Here is a 23,379-nt window from a genome sequence, read left to right as displayed (position 1 = left end):
TGGCCTTTGCACACGGCCAGCTTTCTGAAACCTTCCCGTGTCAATACTAATATGCCTTACTTAGTCATTTTTTCAGAAGGTGTAGTACCGTCTAATTTTTCCCCCTAGGTGAAAGCAGCGTTCCAGACAGAGAAAATTCCTCTGCCAGCGGACGGCGTTTGGCTTCTGTGACGGAAGCAGGACAGCCCCGCAGCGGTGCGGCGGTGGGCGGGGCAGTGGGGGAGCGCCGCCCGCTCCAGAAGGTTGCGCGGCGCCTCCATTTTGTCGCGGCTGAGAGCCGAGAAGCGGCGGCAGCGGAGGCTCCGGAGGAGGTAGAGTCGGCTGTCGGAGAGAGCGGCGACAACCCGGGCTGCTGAGGTACGGGAGCGGGGCCTCGCTGCCGGGCGGTGGGACTGAGGGACGCGGTGCGGGAGCGGGGAGCGCCGTCTTTCCGTCGGCGCGGCCCCGCTCGGTGCCTCCCAGCTCCAATCTCCTCGGGCCGCCATGTTGTGGGTCCGCCCCGCGGCTGAGAAAATGGCCGCGGCGGCCGCCGCGGCGAAGCGGCACGCGGCGGGGAGGCCGGGCCGGGGGAGCGGGGGCTGCGTGTGGTGGGGGAGGCCTGGGTGCCCCGGGCGCGCGGGCGGTTTAAAGAGCGGAACGTGTCGTGGGTTGCAGATGGTGAGCTCCAGGCACAGCAGGCAGCCCGAGTGGCGCGAGAAGGAGCGCTGGGAGCAGCGGCGCGGCGGCAGCGAGCGCCAGGGGAAGCGGAGATCGCCCAGCGGGGCCCAGGAGAGCAGGCGCTACGGGAAGGAGAGCTCCAGGCGGCCTCGCAGGTGAGGGCCGCTGCAGTGTGGTACCTGTGGGCCCGTGCGTGGGGCTGGGCCGCTCCGGCACGGCCTTCGTAGGGAACGTAGCGGTGGAAGTATTTCAGGATTTACGTCCTGAAACCTAAGCAGAAAAACAAACTGGCCAGGGTATGGAACGTCACATCTGTCCTACGAGGACTGGCTGAGAGCTGGGGCTGTTGTGCCTTGAGGAGGTTCCGGGAAGACCTGAGATTGGCCTTTCCCTACCCGAAGGGGGAATATAAGAAGGGAGGGGGGCGGAGTCTTTAGCAGGGCCTGTTGTGATAGGATGAGGAGAAATGGTCTCAAATTAAAGGAAAAGAGATACAGACTGGGTATAAGGAAAAAACTTTGCATTAAGGGTGGTGAGAGACCACCTCATGCCCAGAGAGGTGGCTGCTCCGTTCTTGGAGGGGGCTCTGAGCACCTGATGGAGCTGTAGGTGTCCCTGTTCAATGCGGGGGCATTTGGACTACATGATCTTAAAGGGACACTTCCAACTCAGACTACTCTGTGTCTCTGTGAAGATGCCGGAATTACTTCAGTTGGGTTTACGTTTTGCTTCTAGTAAATGTTCAGAAGCCAAATCCATAAATGACCGGGAGCACCACGAGCGGAGGCGCTACGTGGAGGAGTACAGGAATGAGCACACACAGGGCTGTGACAGCGGGCAGCGGCACCGTGAGCATGACAAGAGTGCCCAGCACCACCACAGCAGCAGGTCCTCGGGCCGCAGCAGGAAGGGCAGCTACAGATGGCAGTACAGGATGCAGCACAGTGCCTACCACCACCACCGCCACTCACAGGTGGTTTGTCCAGTTGTAACTGAGGGGCTTGTGTCTTAGGGAGATAAGCTCCCACCTGGGCAGCAGTAATTGGGGGGGTTTGGGGAATAGATGAGCCTTTTTGTTCCTATTGATTGATGATTCTTTTGTTTGTTTGTGTTCTGTTTTTTTTTTTTTAATCTGTAGTGAGAACGTATACTTTGAAGTTACGCTTGTACAGCTGTGGAACATAGTCTTGGTTTTTGTTAGTTGGCTGTAATTTGAGCCATTAATGAGTAGAAACTATCAGCTGGAGTATTTGTCCAGGAAAACATATTATGACATCAGATACTTACTTCTGTCCTACTCAGAAATCCAAATGCAGTCTCTCAGACTTGCTTTTGAATACGTATCACTGAAATAACAAGGAGATAATGTCAGGTTTTTACATGTTTTTTGGTAATGATTAAGTAAGTTGCTTTAGGTTTCAGATCTGTAGAATGAGATGAGTACAGTAACTGTCCAGTTAGCAGGGTGGTTTTTCTTACCTTTATTGTATATTTAACTGTTGAAAAAGCTGAAGATAGGGTTTACAGTTTAATATCTTTAGCTGAAACAGCCTGAAGTAAAGACGTGGTATTTTTGTAATATAAAGAAAAGCTGTTACTGAATATTCAAATATTCAATATTCAAAGCAGTGATGACTTGATTACTTAAGAGAGGTATTTTTATTTAGCCGCAAGGCTGTTTTATATAATGTAATTATTAAGTCCTTTTGCTATAAGAAATGAGGGCACTGAAAACCTAAATGAAAATTCAGTGAACCAATCTTTTTAAAGAAAAAGCAATGTTGTACTTTTTTATTGCCTTGCCACTTTGAGTATCTCATCTGAAAATCTGTTCCTTGCCATGTTTTTCTCCTGTAACATAAACTATGTGCCCTGTGAATTTCCGGGGACTGAATTTGAAATTGCTCCTGCCAACCGTTTGTGGCCTGGCGTGTATCTGAATGCCCGAATATCTCCCCGCTGAATGAATTTCGTATTCTGACCTGAATTGACTCGGGTTTATTGATTGGCTGGACCATCTTGGTGCCGTTCCAGAGGAGTCATCGAAGGAAAAGATCCAGGAGTGTAGAGGATGATGAGGAGGGTCACCTGATCTGTCAGAGTGGAGACGTACTAAGTGCAAGATGTATAGAATATTTTTCAAAACTTATTAACATTCAGATGTCTTATGCTAAAAGAAATGACTATGTGAGGGGGCTGTGGCAGTCTTTTCTTTCTTTCCTTTTGTTCTGTTTTATTTGGGGGGAGGGGTTGGGATGGTTAATGTTCTTCTGGAGAACTTAAATGTATTTCTTTTTTCCTTTCTCTCTCCCCCCCTCCCCCTTTTTTTTCCCCAAAATAGTAATATGGTAGAATGAGATACCTGTAAATGTGACTTGATGAGAGTTGTCTGATAATAATCTCTCAACATAGTTACTTTTAAAGAAGCACAGTCTAGAATAACCTTCAGTGGTAGCATTTAGCCTTTTCTGTTTGTTTTATTTTTATTTGCTTGTATTTTTTAACGGCTGAGCAGTATGACTTCTGGGGCTGATGGTTCTTTTCTTTATAGATGAGATTGTTGCTACTTTGGGTGAAGGTGCTTTTGGAAAAGTGGTGGAATGCATCGATCACAAAGCGTAAGCCTGTTTTTTTTCCTAAGAACGTGTCGTTTGTTGCAGTGATAGAATCACAGTGTGGTTCATGAAGTGCTCAGTGATTTTATTGATTCTATCCCTATTAGCTCATATGTTACTCTGTATTAACATTTGGACGTAATGCATTCAGGGTTCTTTGTTTTGTTTTCTTTTTAATTCATTAATAACAACTCTGGTAGTTACAGATGCTTTGAGGCTGGAAGTGGAGATCAGACTGCTCCACTTGTTCATTATAATTCCATCTTGGGGCAGGTTTCTTGCATGTTCTTTGGAGCATGTACTGTTTGCTGTTAGAGAGTTTTTGCTGTACCCCTTGAGTTGAATTCAAACACGCGCTTGTGCTTAAAATATAAAAGGGTGTAAGTGAGCAGTGCATTGGGCAGAGTCTCCAAAGATGTGCCATGAGCTGCTTCTTTAAATATGCCCAGATCAGCCCTGCTTCGTGAGTGTTGGCACGTGCTGTCCCAGCCCAGCATTCATTTTGGGCCCCAGTGCCAGTTCCGCTCGCCAGAAGAAGCACCTAGTGTTCGTGTTTTGCAGTTGCTGTGATACAATCCTGGGAAACTTAAGCAGGAAAAGCTTCATTTACTTAGGCAAAGTTATTTTGTCCCTGGTATTTTTGCTTCCAGGGAGTTTAACCCTTCCTGCAGTTAGATCTTACTAGCAGGTTATTCTTTCATCTCACATCACTGTTGACGTATAGTTGGAATTTAAGTTTCCCCTTCGGTTGAGAGGTAGAGTTGGGTGCAGGAGGCTGTACTCTTCTCAGATGTGAATGTGTACTCCATCGCAGCAGTTGTGCAGAGCTGCTGGAGGTGGCAGCAGGAGGTAAACCGGTGTTCATTCGTCAGGAATAGCACTGAAACACCAGGTATTGAGTATACTTGAAACTAGAGCAGCTAGATTTTACTTGTGCTTGTGTCTGTATGGACCTTTGTTATTATTAAAAGTCAGTATATACTTCCAGTTCTTGAAGGGAGCTTTTAAGCGTGAAGGTGAGTGACTTTATATGGTCCAGTAATCTCAGGACGTAGGGAAGTGGCTTTAAATTAAAGATGATAGAACCATAGAATCACTCAGGCTGGAAAAGACCTCAGAGATCAAGTCCAACCAAAGCATAACCACACTGCCCTAATTCTAACAAACCTAAATGTTGTACATTTCCTGATGCGTCAGGAAAAGACTCTGAAATGCCAACTTTCTGGCTTTCCTTATATCTGATAGAAGAAGTGCTAAACTATCCAGGCCTCTTTTAGATTATTTCCCATGTATTCTCATTTTCTGAAAGCTATATTAGGAAGAAATAATTTACTCAGAGGGTGTGGTGAGGCAGTGGCACAGGCTGTGGAGGTGTTGAAGGCCAGGCTGGGGCCTTGGGCAGCTTCATGTGGGGGGTGGCAGCCTGCCTGGGGCAGTGGGCTGGAACCAGGTGGAGTTTAAAGTTACTTCCAACTTAGAACAATCTCTGAGAATGCTTTATCTGATAAGGTTTACAGGTTACATTTTTTTTTATACAGTGTATGGCAATTAGGGAATAATTGAAACTTAACTACTTCTAATGACTGTTTAACCCATTTATTTCAGGGAAGGTAGACATGTAGCTGTGAAAATAGTAAAAAATGTGGATAGGTACTCTGAAGCAGCACGTTCAGAAGTCCAAGTACTCGAACATTTAAATGCATCAGATCCTAGCAATACATAGTAAGTACCTTGTCTCTTTGATTGCTCCACTTTCTATAGTACCAGTGTTATTGAAAAAAAAGAACTGGAATGCACCAAACACCACCTGCAAACTGAATATTACAGACTCAGAATGACTACATGATAGCTTTTGAGTATTTTTCCTCCTAAGTCATCTGAGTTTACCTAGAGCTGGAGGGCGTGTGCTGTTTCTTGTAAGGGGTGCTTGCATTCTCCTCCATGCGCCGCTATACCCCAGCTCCTCTAGGGGCACCAGCTGTCCTGCAGTGCAGGCCCGCCCAGGCTCTAGCTGTTAACTTCTGGATTGGATTTTCAGCTGATCTTTCTCAGGCCTGTGAAGCTGACCTGGGATTCTGCTGTAGCAAAAAATATATTAATGCGTGGGCAGACTAGCAACATGGAAGCACTGTCTTCTCTGTAATGCTCATTGTAAGTTTTGGAAAAGCTTAATTTAGTTCTCCCAGATTTGTTTGTTTCTTTTACAGTGTTTTCCAGCAGGCTTCTTGTTGTTTTTGGCTTGGCATTGCCTTCTGTTAACAGTCTGGTTGTTCTTTATGTCCTGAACCACCATTCGTTAGGGTTTCTGTTTGTTTTGAAGCTCTGCTGCTAGAAGCAGATGGGCTATGTACAGAGGAGTAGTGGGTGTCTGAAGGGTTATTTCCCATAGCTGTCCACGTCATGTGTTGTGCACCTATGAGCACTGTGTAACTCACTGTTGAAATGTGTATTTTCCTGCTTTCTGCAGTCGCTGTGTCCGAATGTTGGAGTGGTTTGAGCATCACGGACATGTCTGCATTGTTTTTGAGCTACTGGGACTCAGTACCTATGACTTTATTAAAGAGAATGGCTTTTTGCCATTTAGACTGGACCACATTAGACAGATGGCGTATCAGATTTGCAAATCTGTGAACTGTAAGTATATGTTGTGCGTAATTGTTTTTTTTTTTATTTTATTTTTTGTAATTTGTTTAATTAATTTTCTTCACGGGCCTTGCTAACTTACCTGTATTTGTTACCTTGCAGTTTTACATTTGAACAAACTGACACATACAGATCTGAAACCAGAAAATATTTTATTCGTTCAGTCTGATTATATAGAGGAGTATAACCCAAGACTGGTAAGTTGCTGTCATCATCCCCTTCTTCCCCACGACCTTCTGGGTTTATTTCATCATTTGCATCTCGTGGTGTTTGTTTCACTACAGAAACGTGATGAGCGCACACTAAAAAATCCAGACATCAAAGTGGTGGATTTTGGGAGTGCAACATACGATGATGAGCATCACAGCACTTTGGTGTCTACGAGACATTACAGAGCTCCTGAAGTTATTTTAGGTCAGTGGAATCCCTTTTTGTCTGAGAGACCTGGGGTTTCAGTTCAGTGCTGATACCTGTAAGCAATGACCACATATGGGAAAACTGGAAAAGGTCTTGTTCAGAACTGGGCCTGTCTGGGTGGAGTGCTTCCTGTTCTCAAAGCAGTAATGAGCTTGCTGAAGTCTGGCACACTGATCTCTTTTACCTGGAGGAGTGTATGCTGTACAGTTGTGCTACCTTCTATCTGGAACTGTGCTACAGAAATGTGTGTACTAATGCACGAACTGTTCATTGTAGCCTGGTCCAACCTTGAGCTTTCTCAATGTTATTTTTTCACAGCACTAGGATGGGCACAGCCCTGTGACGTTTGGAGCATTGGGTGTATTCTCATAGAATACTACCTTGGATTCACAGTATTTCCGGTAGGTATCTGAGCCTCGGAGATGCAGCACATAGATAACTGCACTCCAACTTGGGAAAAACCTTGAGGGAGGTGGGGTTGCAAAACACTGTGATAAACTTCTCTGCATTTCCACACCGAAGGGATAACAGAGGTTGATTCATCTCGCAGACAACAGATACCACTCAAATGTGTGTGTTTTGATAGCAGTACTAAAAGGTGGAATTTATGAGCAAAGAGAAGGCAGAGCAAGATTATGAGGGGGGAAAAAATATCTAATGTGAGTTACTTCTGGAAGCAGATGACTACAGCATCTGTTTCTTTCTTCATGTGAGATTGATTACTGTTGGCAGTGTACAGTCCAGAAATCAGGTCAGGTTAGCGTGTGCATCATGGTAACTTAGTTTAGTAAGATGAGAGAGATGTTCGTTTTCCTTCAGACTCACGACAGCAAGGAGCACCTGGCAATGATGGAACGAATACTGGGACCTTTGCCTAATCACATGATACAGAAAACCAGGTAATTACACGCGTCATTTATCAGTGCAGTATTTGCAGGTATCGATTCAATGATTAAATTCTATTCTGTTCTATTTCTCTCATATTCGATTCGATTCTGTTCTGTTTTATTTGATTATTCTATTATTTCTATTCGATTATTATTTCTATTCGATTTGATTCTATTTTATTCTAGTCTATTTATTCAATTCTATTTTGTCTGTTTTATTCGATTCTATTCTATTATTCTATTCTGTTCTATTGGATTTGATTCTATTCTTTTCCATTCTCTTGCATTTGGTTTTATTCTATTCCATTCTATTCGATTAGATTATTCTATTGTATTCTATTTGATTCAATTCCATTATTCTATTCTTTCTATTCTATTATTCCATTCTATACTATTTTATTATTTCTATTATTCTTATCCTATTCTATTCCATTTTTCCATTTTTTCTATTTTATTTGATTCCATTCTGTTCTATTTTCTATTCTATTATTTTCTATTTTCTATTTGATTCTATTCTTCGATTATTTTTTCTATTCTATTGGATTTGATTCTATTATTCGATTCCATTTTATTCTGTTGGATTCGATTCTATTCTTTCTATTCTATTATTACATTCTATTTTATTCTGTTATTTTTATTCTGCTGGATTATTCTGCTCTTTTCTGTTGGATTCGAATCTTTTCTGTCTGTCCAATTCTGTTGTATTATTTTGTTCTATTTTATTCTTTATATTCCATTATTTTATTCTCTTCCGTTCCATTATTATATTCGATTCTCTTCTGTTTGATTATTATATTTGATTCAATTCTATTCTCTTCTATTCGATTCTACTTTATTCGATTCTGTTTTATTCTATTTGATTATAAGTTTGAATATTCCGTTTGATTATTCAATTTGATTCTTTCCATTCATTCTATTCAGTTCTACTTTCTTCGATTCCATTCCGTTCTTTTTCTATTTGTTTCTGTCCCATCCCCATCCCATCTATCTCCTGTCCTGTCCCATCATTCTCCTGTCCTACATCCTATCCTATCCTATTCTGTTTGATTCAATTCTATTTTATTCTATTCCATACGATTCTGTTAGATTCTTCTTTTGTTTATCCTATCCTATTTTATTCTGTCCTGATTCTATCCTGTTTTATTCTCTTCTATTGATGCTATTCGATGCTATTCTGTTTCATTCTGTTTCATTCTTTCTATTCAATTTTATTGTATTTTTTTCCTGTCCAATTTTATTGTATTTTATTATTTCTATTTGATTTTATTGTATTGTATTCTATTCTGTTCTATTTGATTCTGTTCTGCTTTATTTTATTCTACTCTTTTATTGTTCTGTGTAATTCTGTTCTGTGTTATTCTGTCTATTCATTTTTGTTTGATTCTCTTCTATTTTATTCTCTCTATTTGTTTTTGTTTCTCTTCTATTTTATTCTTTCTATTCAATTCTATTTCTGTTTTGTTCGATTCTATTTTATTCTATTTGATTCTATCCTGTTTTATACTTTTCTGTTTTATTCTATTAATTTTATTCAGTTTTATTATTTCTATCCTGTTCTGTTCTATTCTACTTCGTTCTGTTCTATTTTATTCTATTTGATTAGATTCTATTCTATTATTTTATTCTATTTTGTTCAATTCTATTCTGTTTTATTCTATGTATTTTATTCATTCTATTCTATTTTATTCTTTCTATTCATTTCTGTTCTGTTACTTGATTCCATTTGATTCCATTCCATGCTGTGCTGTTCCATGCTATTCCATTCTCTTCGATTCTTCGATTCTATTCTATTCTATTTTATTGTATTCTTTCTATTTTATTCTATTTCTATTCGAATCTATTGTATTCTGTTTGGTTCTATGCTGTTTGATTCTGCTTGATTTTATTTATTCTATTCTATTTGATTCTATTCTCTTTATTCTGTTTGATTCTATTCTGTCCTATTTAATTCTATGTTATTCGATTCTGTTCTATTCTGCTGTTCGATTCTATTCTATGTTATTCGATTCTATTTGATTCTAATTTATTCTATCTGATTCTATTCAATTCTGTGTGATTTGATTCTATGCTATGTTATTCTATGTTATCCGATTTGATTCGCTTCGATTCGCTTCTGTTATTCTATGTTACTCTATTCTGTTACTCTATTCTGTTCTATTCCTTTCTATTCATTCTATTCTATTTTAGTAGATTCTAATCGATTCTGTTCGATTCGATTCTGTTCGATTCGATTCTGTTCGATTCGATTCTGTTCGATTCGATTCTGTTCGATTCGATTCTGTTCGATTCGATTCTGTTCGATTCTACTTTATTCAATTTGATTTGATTCGATTGTATTCTATTTATTCTTTATTTTATACATTCTATACATTTTTATTCGATTCTGTTCTATTTTATTCTAATAGATTCTGTTGCATTTGATTCCATTCGATGTTATTCGATTCTGTGCTATGTTATTCTTTTCAATTCTCTATGTTATTCTGTTCTGTTATTCTATGTTATTCTTTTCTAGTTGATTCGATTCTATTTGATTCTATTCTAATTGATTATTCTATTTCTGTTCTGTTCTTAGTTTTATTCTGTTCTTTCCCTTCTATTCTATGTTACTCTATTCTATTCTAGTCTATTCTATTTTTATTCTGTTACTCAATTATATTCTATTCAGCTTGATTATATTCGATTCTGTTCTGCTATTCGATTCTGTTATTCGATTCTTTTATTCTGTTCAATTTGATTCTATTCTAGATTGTAATCGATTCTGTTCTATTTAGTTCTATTCTTTTATTCTATTCAATTTTTTAATTCTTGATTTTATTCAATTTGAATTGTTTCTATTCTGTTATTCTATTCAATTGTATTCTGTGTTGTTCTATTCAATCCTGTTATTCCGTGCTTTTCTTCTGTTCCGGTCTGTTCTGGTCTGTTCTGTTCCATCCCATTCTTCTATTTGATTCTATTTTAGTCTGTTCTATTGTAGTCGACACTATTGTATTCTGTGTTATTCTCTTCGATTCTGTTATTCTCTGTTTATCTGTGTTATTTTATTCTTTTATTATTTCTATTCTATTCTTTCTGTTCTATTCTTTCCGTTCGATTTTATTCTATTCTGTGTTATTCGATTCTATTGTTTTATTCTATTTGATTTTATTTTACTCTATTTTATTTGATTCTGTGTGATTCTGTTTTATTCGATTCTGTTTGATTGGACTTGATTCTGTTCTATTCGATTCTGTTATTCTATGTTATTTGATTCGATTCTATTGTTTTTCTATTCTATGTTATTCTATTCTGTTTTTCTGTTCAGTTCTGTTATTCGATTCTATTCAATTCGATTCTGTGTTATTCTATTCGATTCTGTGCTATGTTATCCTACTCGATTTGATTCTATTCTCATATTCTATTCAATTCGATTCTATTCTATATTATTCAGTTAGATTTGATTCTGTTCTGTGTTCTATTCTATGTCATTCTATTCGATTCTATGTTATTCTATTCTGTTATTCTATTGTATTCTGTTTTATTCTATTTTATTCCACTCTGTTTTATCTATGTCATTCCATTCTCTGGTATTCCATGTTACTTGATTCTTTTATTCTATTGGATTCGTTTCTGTTATTCTATTCGATTCTGTTCTGTGTTATTCTGTTCTATTTGATTCTGTTATTCTATTCAATGTTATTCTGCCCTGTTCTGTTCTGTTCTGTTCGTCTCTTCTATTTGTTCTGTTCAGTTATTCTGCTCGATTCTGTTTCTTCTCCCCTCTCCTTCCCTTTCCCCCTCTTCTCTTTTAGTCTATTTTATTCTTTGTTATTCTGTTAGTCTATACTATGTTATTCTATCCTATGTTATTCTATTCTATGCTATTCTGTGTTATTCTATTCAATGTTATTCTTTGTCATTCTATGCTATTCAATTCTATGTTATTCTATTCCATATTATTCTATGTTATTCTATGCTATTCTTTGTTATTCTATTTTCTTCTATTCTATGTTATACTGTGTTATTCTGTTATTCTATTATATTCTATGTTATTCTCTATTATTCTATGCTATTCTATTCTGTTATTCTATGCTATGCTATTCTATGTTATTCTTTGTTATTCTATGTTATTCTATGTTAATCTATTCTATATTATTTTTATTATTCTATGCTATGCTAATCTTTGTTAATCTATTCAATTTTATTCTTTATTATTCTATGCCATGCTTTATTATTCTATGCCATGCTATCCTGTGTTAAGCTATTTTCTATGCCATGCTATTCTATGTTATTTCTATGCTATTCTATTCTATGTTATTTCTATGCTATTCTATTCTATGTTATTTCTATGCTATTCTATTCTATGTTATTTCTATGCTATTCTATTCTATGTTATTTCTATGCTATTCTTTATGATTCTATGCTATGCTATGCTATTCTGTTACTCGATTCTATTTTATTCTTTATTATTCTATGCTATGTTATTATTCTATGCTATTCTATCCTATGCTATACTATTCTATGCTATTCTTTGTTAATCTATTCTATTTTATTCTTTATTATTCTATGCTATTCTAATCTATGCTATTCTATTCTATGTTACACTATATTAATCTAATCTATGTTTTTCTTTATTATTCTACGTTATTCTATTCTGAGCTATTCTATGTTATTCTATATTATTCTATGCTATTCTCTTCTATGCTATTCTATGTTATTCTTTGTTATTCTATGTTAATCTATTCTGTTATTTATTATTAAATGCTATTCTATGCTATGTTATTCTATGTTATTCTACGTTAATCTATTCTATGTTATTGTTTATTATTGTATGCTATGCTATTCTATGCTATGTTTTTATTATCCTATTCTATTCTATGCTATGCTATTCTATGCTCTGCTATTCTATGCTATGTTTTTATTATCCTATTCTATTCTATGCTCTGCTATTCTATGCTATGTTTTTATTATGCTCTGCTATTCTATGCTCTGCTATTCTATGCTCTGCTATTCTATGCTCTGCTATTCTATGCTCTGCTATTCTATGCTCTGCTATTCTATGCTCTGCTATTCTATGCTCTGCTATTCTATGCTCTGCTATTCTATGCTCTGCTATTCTATGCTCTGCTATTCTATGCTCTGCTATTCTATGCTCTGCTATTCTATGCTCTGCTATTCTATGCTCTGCTATTCTATGCTCTGCTATTCTATGCTCTGCTATTCTATGCTCTGCTATTCTATGCTCTGCTATTCTATGCTCTGCTATTCTATGCTCTGCTATTCTATGCTCTGCTATTCTATGCTCTGCTATTCTATGCTCTGCTATTCTATGCTCTGCTATTCTATGCTCTGCTATTCTATGCTATGGTATCTATTCTAGGTCACTATTTATTATTCTATGTTATTCTATTCTATGCTATTCTATGTTATTCTATTCTATGCTATTCTATGTTATTCTATTCTATGCTATTCTATGATAATCTATTCTATGCTATTCTATGTTATTCTATTCTATGCTATTCTATGATAATCTATTCTATGCTATTCTATGATAATCTATTCTATGCTATTCTATGATAATCTATTCTATGCTATTCTATGATAATCTATTCTATGCTATTCTATGATATTCTATTCTATGCTATTCTATGATATTCTATCCTATGTTATTCTATGTTAATCTATGCCATGCCATGCTATTCTTTATGATTCTATGTTAATATATTCTTTGTAATCTTTATCATTCTATGCTATTCTGTGTTATTCGATGCTATGCTATTCTGTGTTATTCGATGCTATGCTATTCTGTGTTATTCTTTATTATTCGATGCTATTCTATGCTATGCTATTCTATGCTATGCTATTTTGTTATTCTTTATTATTCTATGCTATTCTACGTTAATCTATTCTATGTTATTCTTTATTATTCTATGCTATGCTATTCTATGCTATGTTTTTATTATTCTATGGTATTCTATCCTATTCTATTCTATGTTATTCTTTGTTAATCTATTCTATTTTATTCTTTATTATTCTATGCTATTCTATTCTATGTTATTCTATTCTATGTTATTCTGTTATTCTATTCTAAATTATTCTATGTTATTCTATTCTATGCTATTTTATTCTATGTTACACTATATTAATCTAAACTATGTTTTCTTTATTATGCTATGCTATGCTATTCTTTATGATTCTATGTTAATCTATTCTTTGTAATCTTTATCATTCTATGCTATTCTATTCTGTTATTCTATTTTAATCTGTTTTATGTTATTCTATTCTATGCTATTCTATGCTATTCTATGCTATGCTATTCTATGTTATTCTTTGTTATTCTATGCTATGCTATTCTATGCTATGTTTTTATTATTCTATGCTATTCTATCCTATTCTATTCTATGCTATTCTTTGTTAACCTATTCTACTTTATTCTTTATTAATCTATGCTATTCTATTCTATGCTATTCTATTCTACGTTATTCTGTTATTATATTCTATGCTATGCTATGCTATGCTATGCTATGCTATGCTATGCTATGCTATGCTATGCTATGCTATGCTATGCTATGCTATGCTATGCTATGCTAATCTATTCTATGTTATTCTTTGTTATTCTATGCTATGCTATTCTATGCTATGTTTTTATTATTCTATGCTATTCTATCCTATTCTATTCTATGCTATTCTTTGTTAACCTATTCTACTTTATTCTTTATTATTCTATGCTATTGTATTCTATGCTATTCTATTCTACGTTATTCTGTTATTCTATTCTATATTATTCTATGTTATTCTATGCTATGCTATTCTATGTTATTCTATGCTATGCCATGCTGTTCTATGTTATGCTATTCTATTCTATTCTATGTTATTCTATGCTATGCTATTCTACTCTATGTTATTCTATTCTAGGTCATTCTTTATTATTCTGTTTTATTCTATTCTATGCTATTCTATTCTATTCTATGTTACACTATATTAATCTAATCATTATTTTTCATTATTCTATGCTATGCTATTCTATGCTATGCTATTCTATGTGATTCTTTATGATTCTGTTAATCTATTCTTTGTAATCTTTATCATTCTATGCTATTCTATTTTGTTATTCTATTTTAATCTATTTTATGCTCTTCTGTGCTCTGCTCTGCTCTTCTGTGCTCTGCTCTGCTATTCTATTTTAATCTATTTTACGTTATTCTATTCTATTCTATGCTATGCTATTCTATTCTATTCTATTCTATGCTATGCTATTCTATTCTATGTTATTCTATGCTATGCAAATCTATGTTATTCTTTATTATTCTATGTTATTCTATGCTATGCAAATCTATGTTATTCTTTATTATTCTATGCTATTCTATGCTATGCTATTCTATGCTATTCTATTCTGTTATTCTATTTTAATCTGTTTTATGCTATTCTATGCTATGCTATTCTATGCTATTCTATTCTGTTATTCTATTTTAATCTGTTTTATGCTATTCTATGCTGTGCTATTCTATGCTGTGCTATTTTTTATGATTCTATGTTAATCTATTCTTTGTAATCTTTATCATTCTATGCTATTCTATTCTGTTATTCTATTTTAATCTCTTCTATGCTATGCTCTTCTATGCTATGCTCTTCTATGCTATGCTCTTCTATGCTATGCTCTTCTATGCTATGCTCTTCTATGCTATGCTCTTCTATGCTATGCTCTTCTATGCTATGCTCTTCTATGCTATGCTCTTCTATGCTATGCTCTTCTATGCTATGCTCTTCTATGCTATGCTCTTCTATGCTATGCTCTTCTATGCTATGCTCTTCTATGCTATGCTCTTCTATGCTATGCTCTTCTATGCTATGCTCTTCTATGCTATGCTCTTCTATGCTATGCTCTTCTATGCTATGCTCTTCTATGCTATGCTCTTCTATGCTATGCTCTTCTATGCTATGCTCTTCTATGCTATGCTCTTCTATGCTATGCTCTTCTATGCTATGCTCTTCTATGCTATGCTCTTCTATGCTATGCTCTTCTATGCTATGCTCTTCTATGCTATGCTCTTCTATGCTATGCTCTTCTATGCTATGCTCTTCTATGCTATGCTCTTCTATGCTATGCTCTTCTATGCTATGCTCTTCTATGCTATGCTCTTCTGTTATTCTATTTTAATCTATGCTATGCTCTTCTATGCTATGCTCTTCTGTTATTCTATTTTAATCTATGCTATGCTCTTCTATGCTATGCTCTTCTATGCTATGCTCTTCTATGCTATGCTCTTCTATGCTATGCTCTTCTATGCTATGCTCTTCTATGCTATGTTATTCTATGCTATGCTCTTCTATGCTATGCTCTTCTATGCTATGCTCTTCTATGCTATGCTCTTCTATGCTATGTTATTCTATGCTATGCTATTCTATGCTATGTTATTCTATGCTATGCTATTCTATGCTATGTTATTCTATGCTATGCTATTCTATGCTATGTTATTCTATGCTATGCTATTCTATGCTATGTTATTCTATGCTATGCTATTCTATGCTATGTTATTCTATGCTATGCTATTCTATGCTATGTTATTCTATGCTATGCTATTCTATGCTATGTTATTCTATGCTATGCTATTCTATTCTATGTTATTCTATGCTATGCTATTCTATTCTATGTTATTCTATGCTATGCTATTCTATTCTATGTTATTCTATGCTATGCTATTCTATTCTATGTTATTCTATGCTATGCTATTCTATTCTATGTTATTCTATGCTATGCTATTCTATTCTATGTTATTCTATGCTATGTTATTCTATGCTATGCTATTCTATTCTATGCTATTCTATTCTATGCTATTCTATTCTATGCTATTCTATTCTATGCTATTCTATTCTATGCTATTCTATTCTATGCTATTCTATTCTATGTTATTCTATGCTATGCTATGTTAATCTATTCTATTTTATTTATTATTTAATGCTATTCTATGCTATTCTATTCTATGTTATTCTATGCTATTCTATGTTAATCTATTCTATTTTATTTATTATTTAATGCTATTCTATGCTATTCTATTCTGTTATTCTTTATTATTCTATGCTATTCTATGTTATTCTATGTTATTCTGTTATTCTATTCTATGCTATTCTGTGTTATTCTATGCTATGCTATGCTATGCTATTCTGTTATTCTGTTTTAATCTATTTTACGTTATTCTATTCTGTTATTCTATTTTATTCTATGTTATTCTATTCTATGTTATTCTATTTTATTCTATGTTATTCTATTCTATGTTATTCTATTCTATTCTATGCTATGCTATTCTATGCTATGCTATTCTATGCTATGCTATTCTATGCTATGCTATTCTATGCTATGCTATTCTATGCTATGCTATTCTATGCTATGCTATTCTATGCTATGCTATTCTATGCTATGCTATTCTATGCTATGCTATTCTATGCTATGCTTTTCTGTTATTCTATTTTAATCTATTTTATGTTATTCTATTCTATTCTATGCTGTTCTGTTATTCTATTCTATTCTATGTTATTCTATGCTGTGCTATTCTATGTTATTCTTTATTATTCTATGCTATTCTATGTTATTCTATGCTATGCTATTCTGTTATTCTGTTTTAATCAATTTTACGTTATTCTATTCTATGTTATTCTATTCTATGCTATTCTATGTTATTCTTTGCTATTCTATGCTATGCTATGCTATTCTTTATTATTCTATGCTATTCTATGTTATTCTTTGCTATTCTATGTTATTCTATGCTATTCCATGCTATTCTATTCTATGTTACACTGTATTAATCTAATCTATTTTTTTCTTTATTATTCTATGCTATTCTATCCTATTCTATTCTATGCTATGCTTTGTCAATCTATTCTACTTTATTCTTTATTATTCTATGCTATTCTATTCTATGTTATTGTATGCTATGCTATTCTATTCTATGTTATTGTATGCTATGCTATTCTATGTTGCTATGCTATGCTATTCTATGCTATTCTATTCTGTTATTCTATTTTAATCTATTTTACGTTATTCTATTCTTTGCTATTCTATTCTATGTTATTCTTTATTATTCTGTGCTATTCTATGTTATTCTATTCTGTGTTATTCTATTCTATGCTATGCTATTCTATTCTATGCTATTTTATGTTAATCTATTCTATGTTATTTATTATTAAATGCTATTCTATGCTATTCTACGTTAATCTATTCTATGTTATTCTTTATTATGCTATGCTATGCTATGCTATTCTTTATGATTCTATGTTAATCTAATCTTTGTAATCTTTATCATTCTATGCTATTCTATTTTGTGTTATTCTATGCTATGCTATTCTATGTTATTCTTTATTATTCTATGCTATTCTATGTTATTCTATTCTTTGTTATTCTATTCTATTATGTTATTCTATGCTATGCTATTCTCTGTTATTCTTCATTATTCTATGCTATTCTATGTTATTCTATGCTATGCTATTCTATGTTATTCTATGCTATTCTATTCTATGTTATTCTTTATTATTCTATGCTATTCTATGTTATTCTATTCTGTTATTCTTTTCTATGCTATGCTATTCTATTCTATTCTATGCTATTTATGTTATTCTATTCTATGTTATTTATTATTAAATGCTATTCTATGCTATTCTATTCTGTTATTCTTTATTATTCTATGCTATTCTATGCTATGCTATGCTATTCTGTTATTCTATTTTAATCTATTTTACGTTATTCTATGTTATTCTATGCTATGCTATTGTTATTCTGTTTTAATCTGTGTTACTCTATGCTATGCTCTCCTATGCTATGCTCTTCTGTTATTCTATTTTAATCTATTCTATGTTATTCTCTTCTATTCTATGCTATTCTGTTATTCTATTCTATGTTATTCTATGCTATGCTATTCTATTCTGTGTTATTCTATGCTGTGCTAATCTATGTTATTCTTTATTATTCTATGCTATTCTATGTTATTCTTTATTATTCTATGCTATTCTATGTTATTCTTTATTATTCTATGCTATTCTATGTTATTTTATGCTATGCTATTCTGTTATTCTGTTTTAATCTATTTTACGTTATTCTATTCTACGTTATTCTATTCTATTCTATACTATTTTATGCTATGCTATTCTATGCTATGCTATGCTATTCTATGCTATGCTATGCTATTCTGTAATTCTATTTTAATCTATTTTACGTTTTTCTATTCTATGCTATGCTATTCTATGCTATGCTATTCTATGTTATTCTATGCTATGCTATTCTATGTTATTCTTTATTATTCTATGCTATTCTATGTTATTCTGTGCTATGCTATTCTATGTTATTCTTTAACATAGAATAGCATAGAATAGCATAAAATAATATTTATGCTATGCTATTCTATGTTATTTTTCATTATTCTATGCTATTCTATGCTATGCTATTCTATGTTATTCTTTATTATTCTATGCTATTCTATGCTATTCTGTTATTCTATTTTAATCTATTTTACGTTATTCTATTCTATTCTATGCTATTCTATTCTATGTTATTCTATGCTATGCTATTCTATTCTATGTTATTCTTTATTATTCTATGCTATTCTATGTTATTCTATTCTTTGTTATTCTATTCTATGCTATGCTATTCTATTCTATGCTATTCTATGTTAATCTATGTTATTTATTATTAAATGCTATTCTATGCTATTCTATTCTGTTATTCTTTAGTATTTTATGCTATTCTACGTTAATCTATTCTGTGTTATTCTTTATTATTCTATGCTATGCTATTCTATGCTATGCTATTCTATGTTATTCTATGCTGTGCTATTCTGTTATTCTGTTTTAATCTATGCTATGCTATGCTATGCTATTCTGTTATTCTATTTTATTCTATTTTATGTTATTCTATGCTATGCTATTCTGTTATTCTATTCTATTCTATGTTATTCTGTGCTATGGTATTCTATTCTGTGTTATTCTATGCTGTGTTATTCTATGTTATTCTTTATTATTCTATGCTTTGCTATTCTATGTTATTCTATTCTATTCTATGCTATTCTATGCTATTCTTTATGATTCTATGTTAATCTATTCTTTGTAATCTTTATCATTCTATTGTATTCTATTGTTATTCTATTTTAATCTATTTTATGTTATTCTATTCTATTCTATGCTATTCTTTGTTATTCTATTCTATGTTATTCTTTATTATTCTATGCTATTCTATTCTGTTATTCTACCTTATTCTATTCTATTCTACTGTACTGTTATTCTACTCTACTCTGTTCTTCTGCTATTCTATTGTTACTCCATTCTATGCTATACTATTTTATTCATCCTTTTCGACTTTTTGTTTGATTCTATTCTTTATTCTATTTGACTTTATTATATCCTATTTTGTTCATTTTATTCTTCTATTATTTTCTTTGATTCTGTCCTATTGTATTCTATTTCATTAATTGTATTTTATTGTTTCTATTCTATCTTATTCTGTCTTTTTTATAGTAGTCTATTCCATTCGATATGCTTCTATTTCATTATATTTGAATTTGTTCGATTCTATAATTGAAAAATATGTATGCTAGAGTAGAACAAATGAAAATAGTAAAAGAGAGGAATAGAGAGGAAAAGAAAAGAATAGGGAGGAACAGAAAAGGAGAGGAACAGAAAAGAAGAGAGAGAAAAAGAAAAGAAAAGGAGAGAGAGAAAAAGAAAAGAAAAGAAAAGAAAAGGAGAGAGAGAAAAAGAAAAGAAAAGAAAAGAAAAGGAGAGAGAGAAAAAGAAAAGAAAAGAAAAGAAAAGGAGAGAGAGAAAAAGAAAAGAAAAGAAAAGAAAAGGAGAGAGAGAAAAAGAAAAGAAAAGAAAAGGAGAGAGAGAAAAAGAAAGAAAAGAAAAGGAGAGAGAGAAAAAGAAAAGAAAAGAAAAGGAGAGAGAGAAAAAGAAAAGAAAAGAAAAGGAGAGAGAGAAAAAGAAAAGAAAAGAAAAGGAGAGAGAGAAAAAGAAAAGAAAAGAAAAAAGGAGAGAGAGAAAAAGAAAAGAAAAGAAAAAAGGAGAGAGAGAAAAAGAAAAGAAAAGAAAAAAGGAGAGAGAGAAAAAGAAAAGAAAAGAAAAAAGGAGAGAGAGAAAAAGAAAAGAAAAGAAAAAAGGAGAGAGAGAAAAAGAAAAGAAAAGAAAAAAGGAGAGAGAGAAAAAGAAAAGAAAAGAAAAGAGAGGAAAAGAAAAGAAAAGAGAGGAAAAGAAAAGAAAAGAGAGGAAAAGGAAGGGAAAGGAAGAGAGAGGAAAAGGAAGGGAAAGGAAGAGAGAGGAAAAGAAAAGGGAAAGGAAGAGAGAGGAAAAGAAAAGGGAAAGGAAGAGAGAGGAAAAGAAAAGGGAAAGGAAGAGAGAGGGGAAAAGAAAAGGGAAAGGAAGAGAGAGGGGAAAAGAGGGAAGAAAGGGGGGAAAAGAGGGAAGAAAGGGGGGAAAAGAGGGAAGAAAGGGGGGAAAAGAGGGAAGAAAGGGGGGAAAAGAGGGAAGAAAGGGGGGAAAAGAGGGAAGAAAGGGGGGAAAAGAGGGAAGAAAGGGGGGAAAAGAGGGAAGAAAGGGGGGAAAAGAGGGAAGAAAGGGGGGAAAAGAGGGAAGAAAGGGGGGAAAAGAGGGAAGAAAGGGGGGAAAAGAGGGAAGAAAGGGGGGAAAAGAGGGAAGAAAGGGGGGAAAAGAGGGAAGAAAGGGGGGAAAAGAGGGAAGAAAGGGGGGAAAAGAGGGAAGAAAGGGGGGAAAAGAGGGAAGAAAGGGGGGAAAAGAGGGAAGAAAGGGGGGAAAAGAGGGAAGAAAGGGGGGAAAAGAGGGAAGAAAGGGGGGAAAAGAGGGAAGAAAGGGGGGAAAAGAGGGAAGAAAGGGGGGAAAAGAGGGAAGAAAGGGGGGAAAAGAGGGAAGAAAGGGGGGAAAAGAGGGAAGAAAAAAGAATAGAGTAAGGAATAGAAAGAAGAGAGAAAGAGAAGAGAAAGAATAGAGTAAGGAATAGAAAGAGAAGAGAAAGAGAAGAGAGTCGAGGAATAAAAAAGAATAGAACAGAGAGCGAGGAACAGAAAAGAATAGAAAGCAAAGAAAAGAAAGGGAAGAATAGAAAAAAAAGGTATTAATAAAATAGAATTTTATTAAGAACAGAAAATATAGGCAACTAAGTACAGAACACTAAGAGAAAACAAAACTGAGAAAACAAAAAGGAAACCATAGTAGAGAACAGAGGTATAGAGAACACTAGGTATAGAAAACTACAGAACTGAAAGGAACAGAATACTAAGAAGAGAAAACTAAAAATAGAAAACTTAGGATAGAATATAAAAGAGAGGAAAAGAAATGCAAGAATAGTGAAGAAAGTGAAGAATAGAAGAGAATGGAAAAGAAAGATAACAAAAAAACGAAAAAGAAGCTAATAGAAAATAGAAAAGCAAGTAAAGAATAGAAAAGTTTAGAGAAGAGAAAAAAGCTACGAATAATAAGGAATAGAACAGAAAGGAAAACTGAGAAAACAATAGAAACAAAAATAAATAGAACAGAAAGAAACCTAATATAAAAGTATATATACGATTATACATATGTTATTAATTATATATTCTATAGGTTATAATATATTACGATTAGAATCATTTCTCATTGGGAGGAAGCACACTGATTACAATACTTGGTCGGGGACAAATCAGGTTTTAATAACAAGTTGTGCTGTTTGTTGAAGGAAGCGCAAGTATTTCCATCAGGACCAGCTGGACTGGGACGAGCACAGTTCTGCGGGCAGATACGTCGCAAGGCGCTGTAAACCGCTGAAGGTAAAATGAGAGAAGGGAGAGGGCTTGGGGAGGGGAACTGTAATTAGAAGATAATAAAACATGGTTTGTGGTGTTGTAGGAATTCATGACGTGCAGAGATGCTGACCACGAGAATCTTTTTGACCTCATTCAAAAAATGTTGGAGTATGACCCAGCTAAACGTATTACACTTGAAGAAGCACTAAAACATCCTTTCTTCTTCCCCTTGAAACAAGAGAAAAGGAAGCTGTCTCCTGTAGCAGAGCAGGCCAGGCCAGACGGCATCAGTCCACCAAAGAAATACAAAAGATTTTAAGTGTTTATTATGTCCAGTTGTTTTTGTAAACGTCCTATTTTGTATTATGACTTCTTTGGGTACTTAATGCAGCTGCTGAAATAAAAGTTATTTAAGAAAAAAAAGAGATGAAACTGATAATTTCCTTACAAATAAAGTCTCCATACTTCTTTATTTTTTTTAAACCTTAACTTACGGGAAGAGCACCCTTATGAACTAGGCCTCCTAAAAGGGAAAAAGATGAATGATTATTAAAAAGTCACACAAATAGTAAAATACTTGGACTAACAGGGCAGTTTAATGATGCTTGCAGACACCACTCCGCGTTACGTGTAAGAATGGCCTTTATTTGCTTGAAAAAAAAAGTTACAAAGTAAGGAAGATCACTGTAGTATTAAACATTGCACTGTGATCACTGCTTTCTTTTCTCACGTGAGTATACTCAGAAACTGAGTATTTCTACCAGTGCTCACTGTTAGTTTAAAACAGTACTGTCTTTACCAGCTCTTTCCTGAAATTACATGCTGTCCTGAGAAGTACCCTCAAGAATTCAGATGAAATTTTGGTGAATAGATTATCTGGTTTCATACAGCAACTGCCAGCATAAAATAATCCCACGTAAGGGGCAGGGGTAGGTTTTTTTTACTCATCTTACCTTTTCCAGCAGTCCTGTATGGAACAAGCAGCACAGGCAAGGCACAGCCCTGCCCCAGCACCAAGCAGCTTCACTCAGGGCTCTATAAAGCTGCCAGGCAGCTGCACACAGAACAGCACTATCTGCCTAGGGGAGAAGCTGCGAACTGGTCGTTGGCTGTTATCAGCCTGAGCAGTAAGTGGTGCAGTCCCTTAGGAACTTGGGCCACCAGCTGTGATGGCAGGCTCGGAGAGGCCACTCCTCATACCCCACCATTGCTACAGAGGTCACCACCACCACCGGAGCTCCCAGCAGTGGGACAGGTGCCTCATGGAACAGCTGGACTCTGGGATTACTTTATGCTGGAAGTACAGGAGAAGAGATGATAAAGATTTTACAAAGATGGACCATCAACAGGGTTATCTGGAACAGTACAGATTAAAGTGTCACACCAAGATACCACACAAGCCACGGCCTC

General features: G+C 34.6%; 1 protein-coding gene across 1 annotated transcript; it reads left to right on the top strand.

Moving 5' to 3' along the window:
* The first annotated feature begins 220 nt into the window (after window positions 1–220).
* CLK1 (CDC like kinase 1) lies at window positions 221–22,392 on the top strand. Its single transcript, XM_065750953.1, has 13 exons — window positions 221–357; window positions 655–812; window positions 1,393–1,630; window positions 2,692–2,782; window positions 3,209–3,275; window positions 4,878–4,994; window positions 5,740–5,906; window positions 6,018–6,112; window positions 6,200–6,329; window positions 6,651–6,733; window positions 7,152–7,231; window positions 21,903–21,993; window positions 22,073–22,392. The coding sequence occupies exons 2-13, from the start codon at window positions 655–657 to the stop codon at window positions 22,286–22,288; spliced, it is 1,533 nt and encodes a 510-aa protein (XP_065607025.1). The 5' UTR covers window positions 221–357; the 3' UTR covers window positions 22,289–22,392.
* The last annotated feature ends 987 nt before the right edge of the window (window positions 22,393–23,379 follow it).

This window comes from Cyrtonyx montezumae, unplaced genomic scaffold, assembly GCF_038088225.1.
Source record: "Cyrtonyx montezumae isolate F1298 unplaced genomic scaffold, pur_monq_1.0 scaffold_7, whole genome shotgun sequence".
Taxonomy (NCBI): domain Eukaryota; kingdom Metazoa; phylum Chordata; class Aves; order Galliformes; family Odontophoridae; genus Cyrtonyx; species Cyrtonyx montezumae.
Note: the sequence above shows the minus strand (reverse complement) of the source record. Positions and strands in the feature narration are given on the sequence as shown.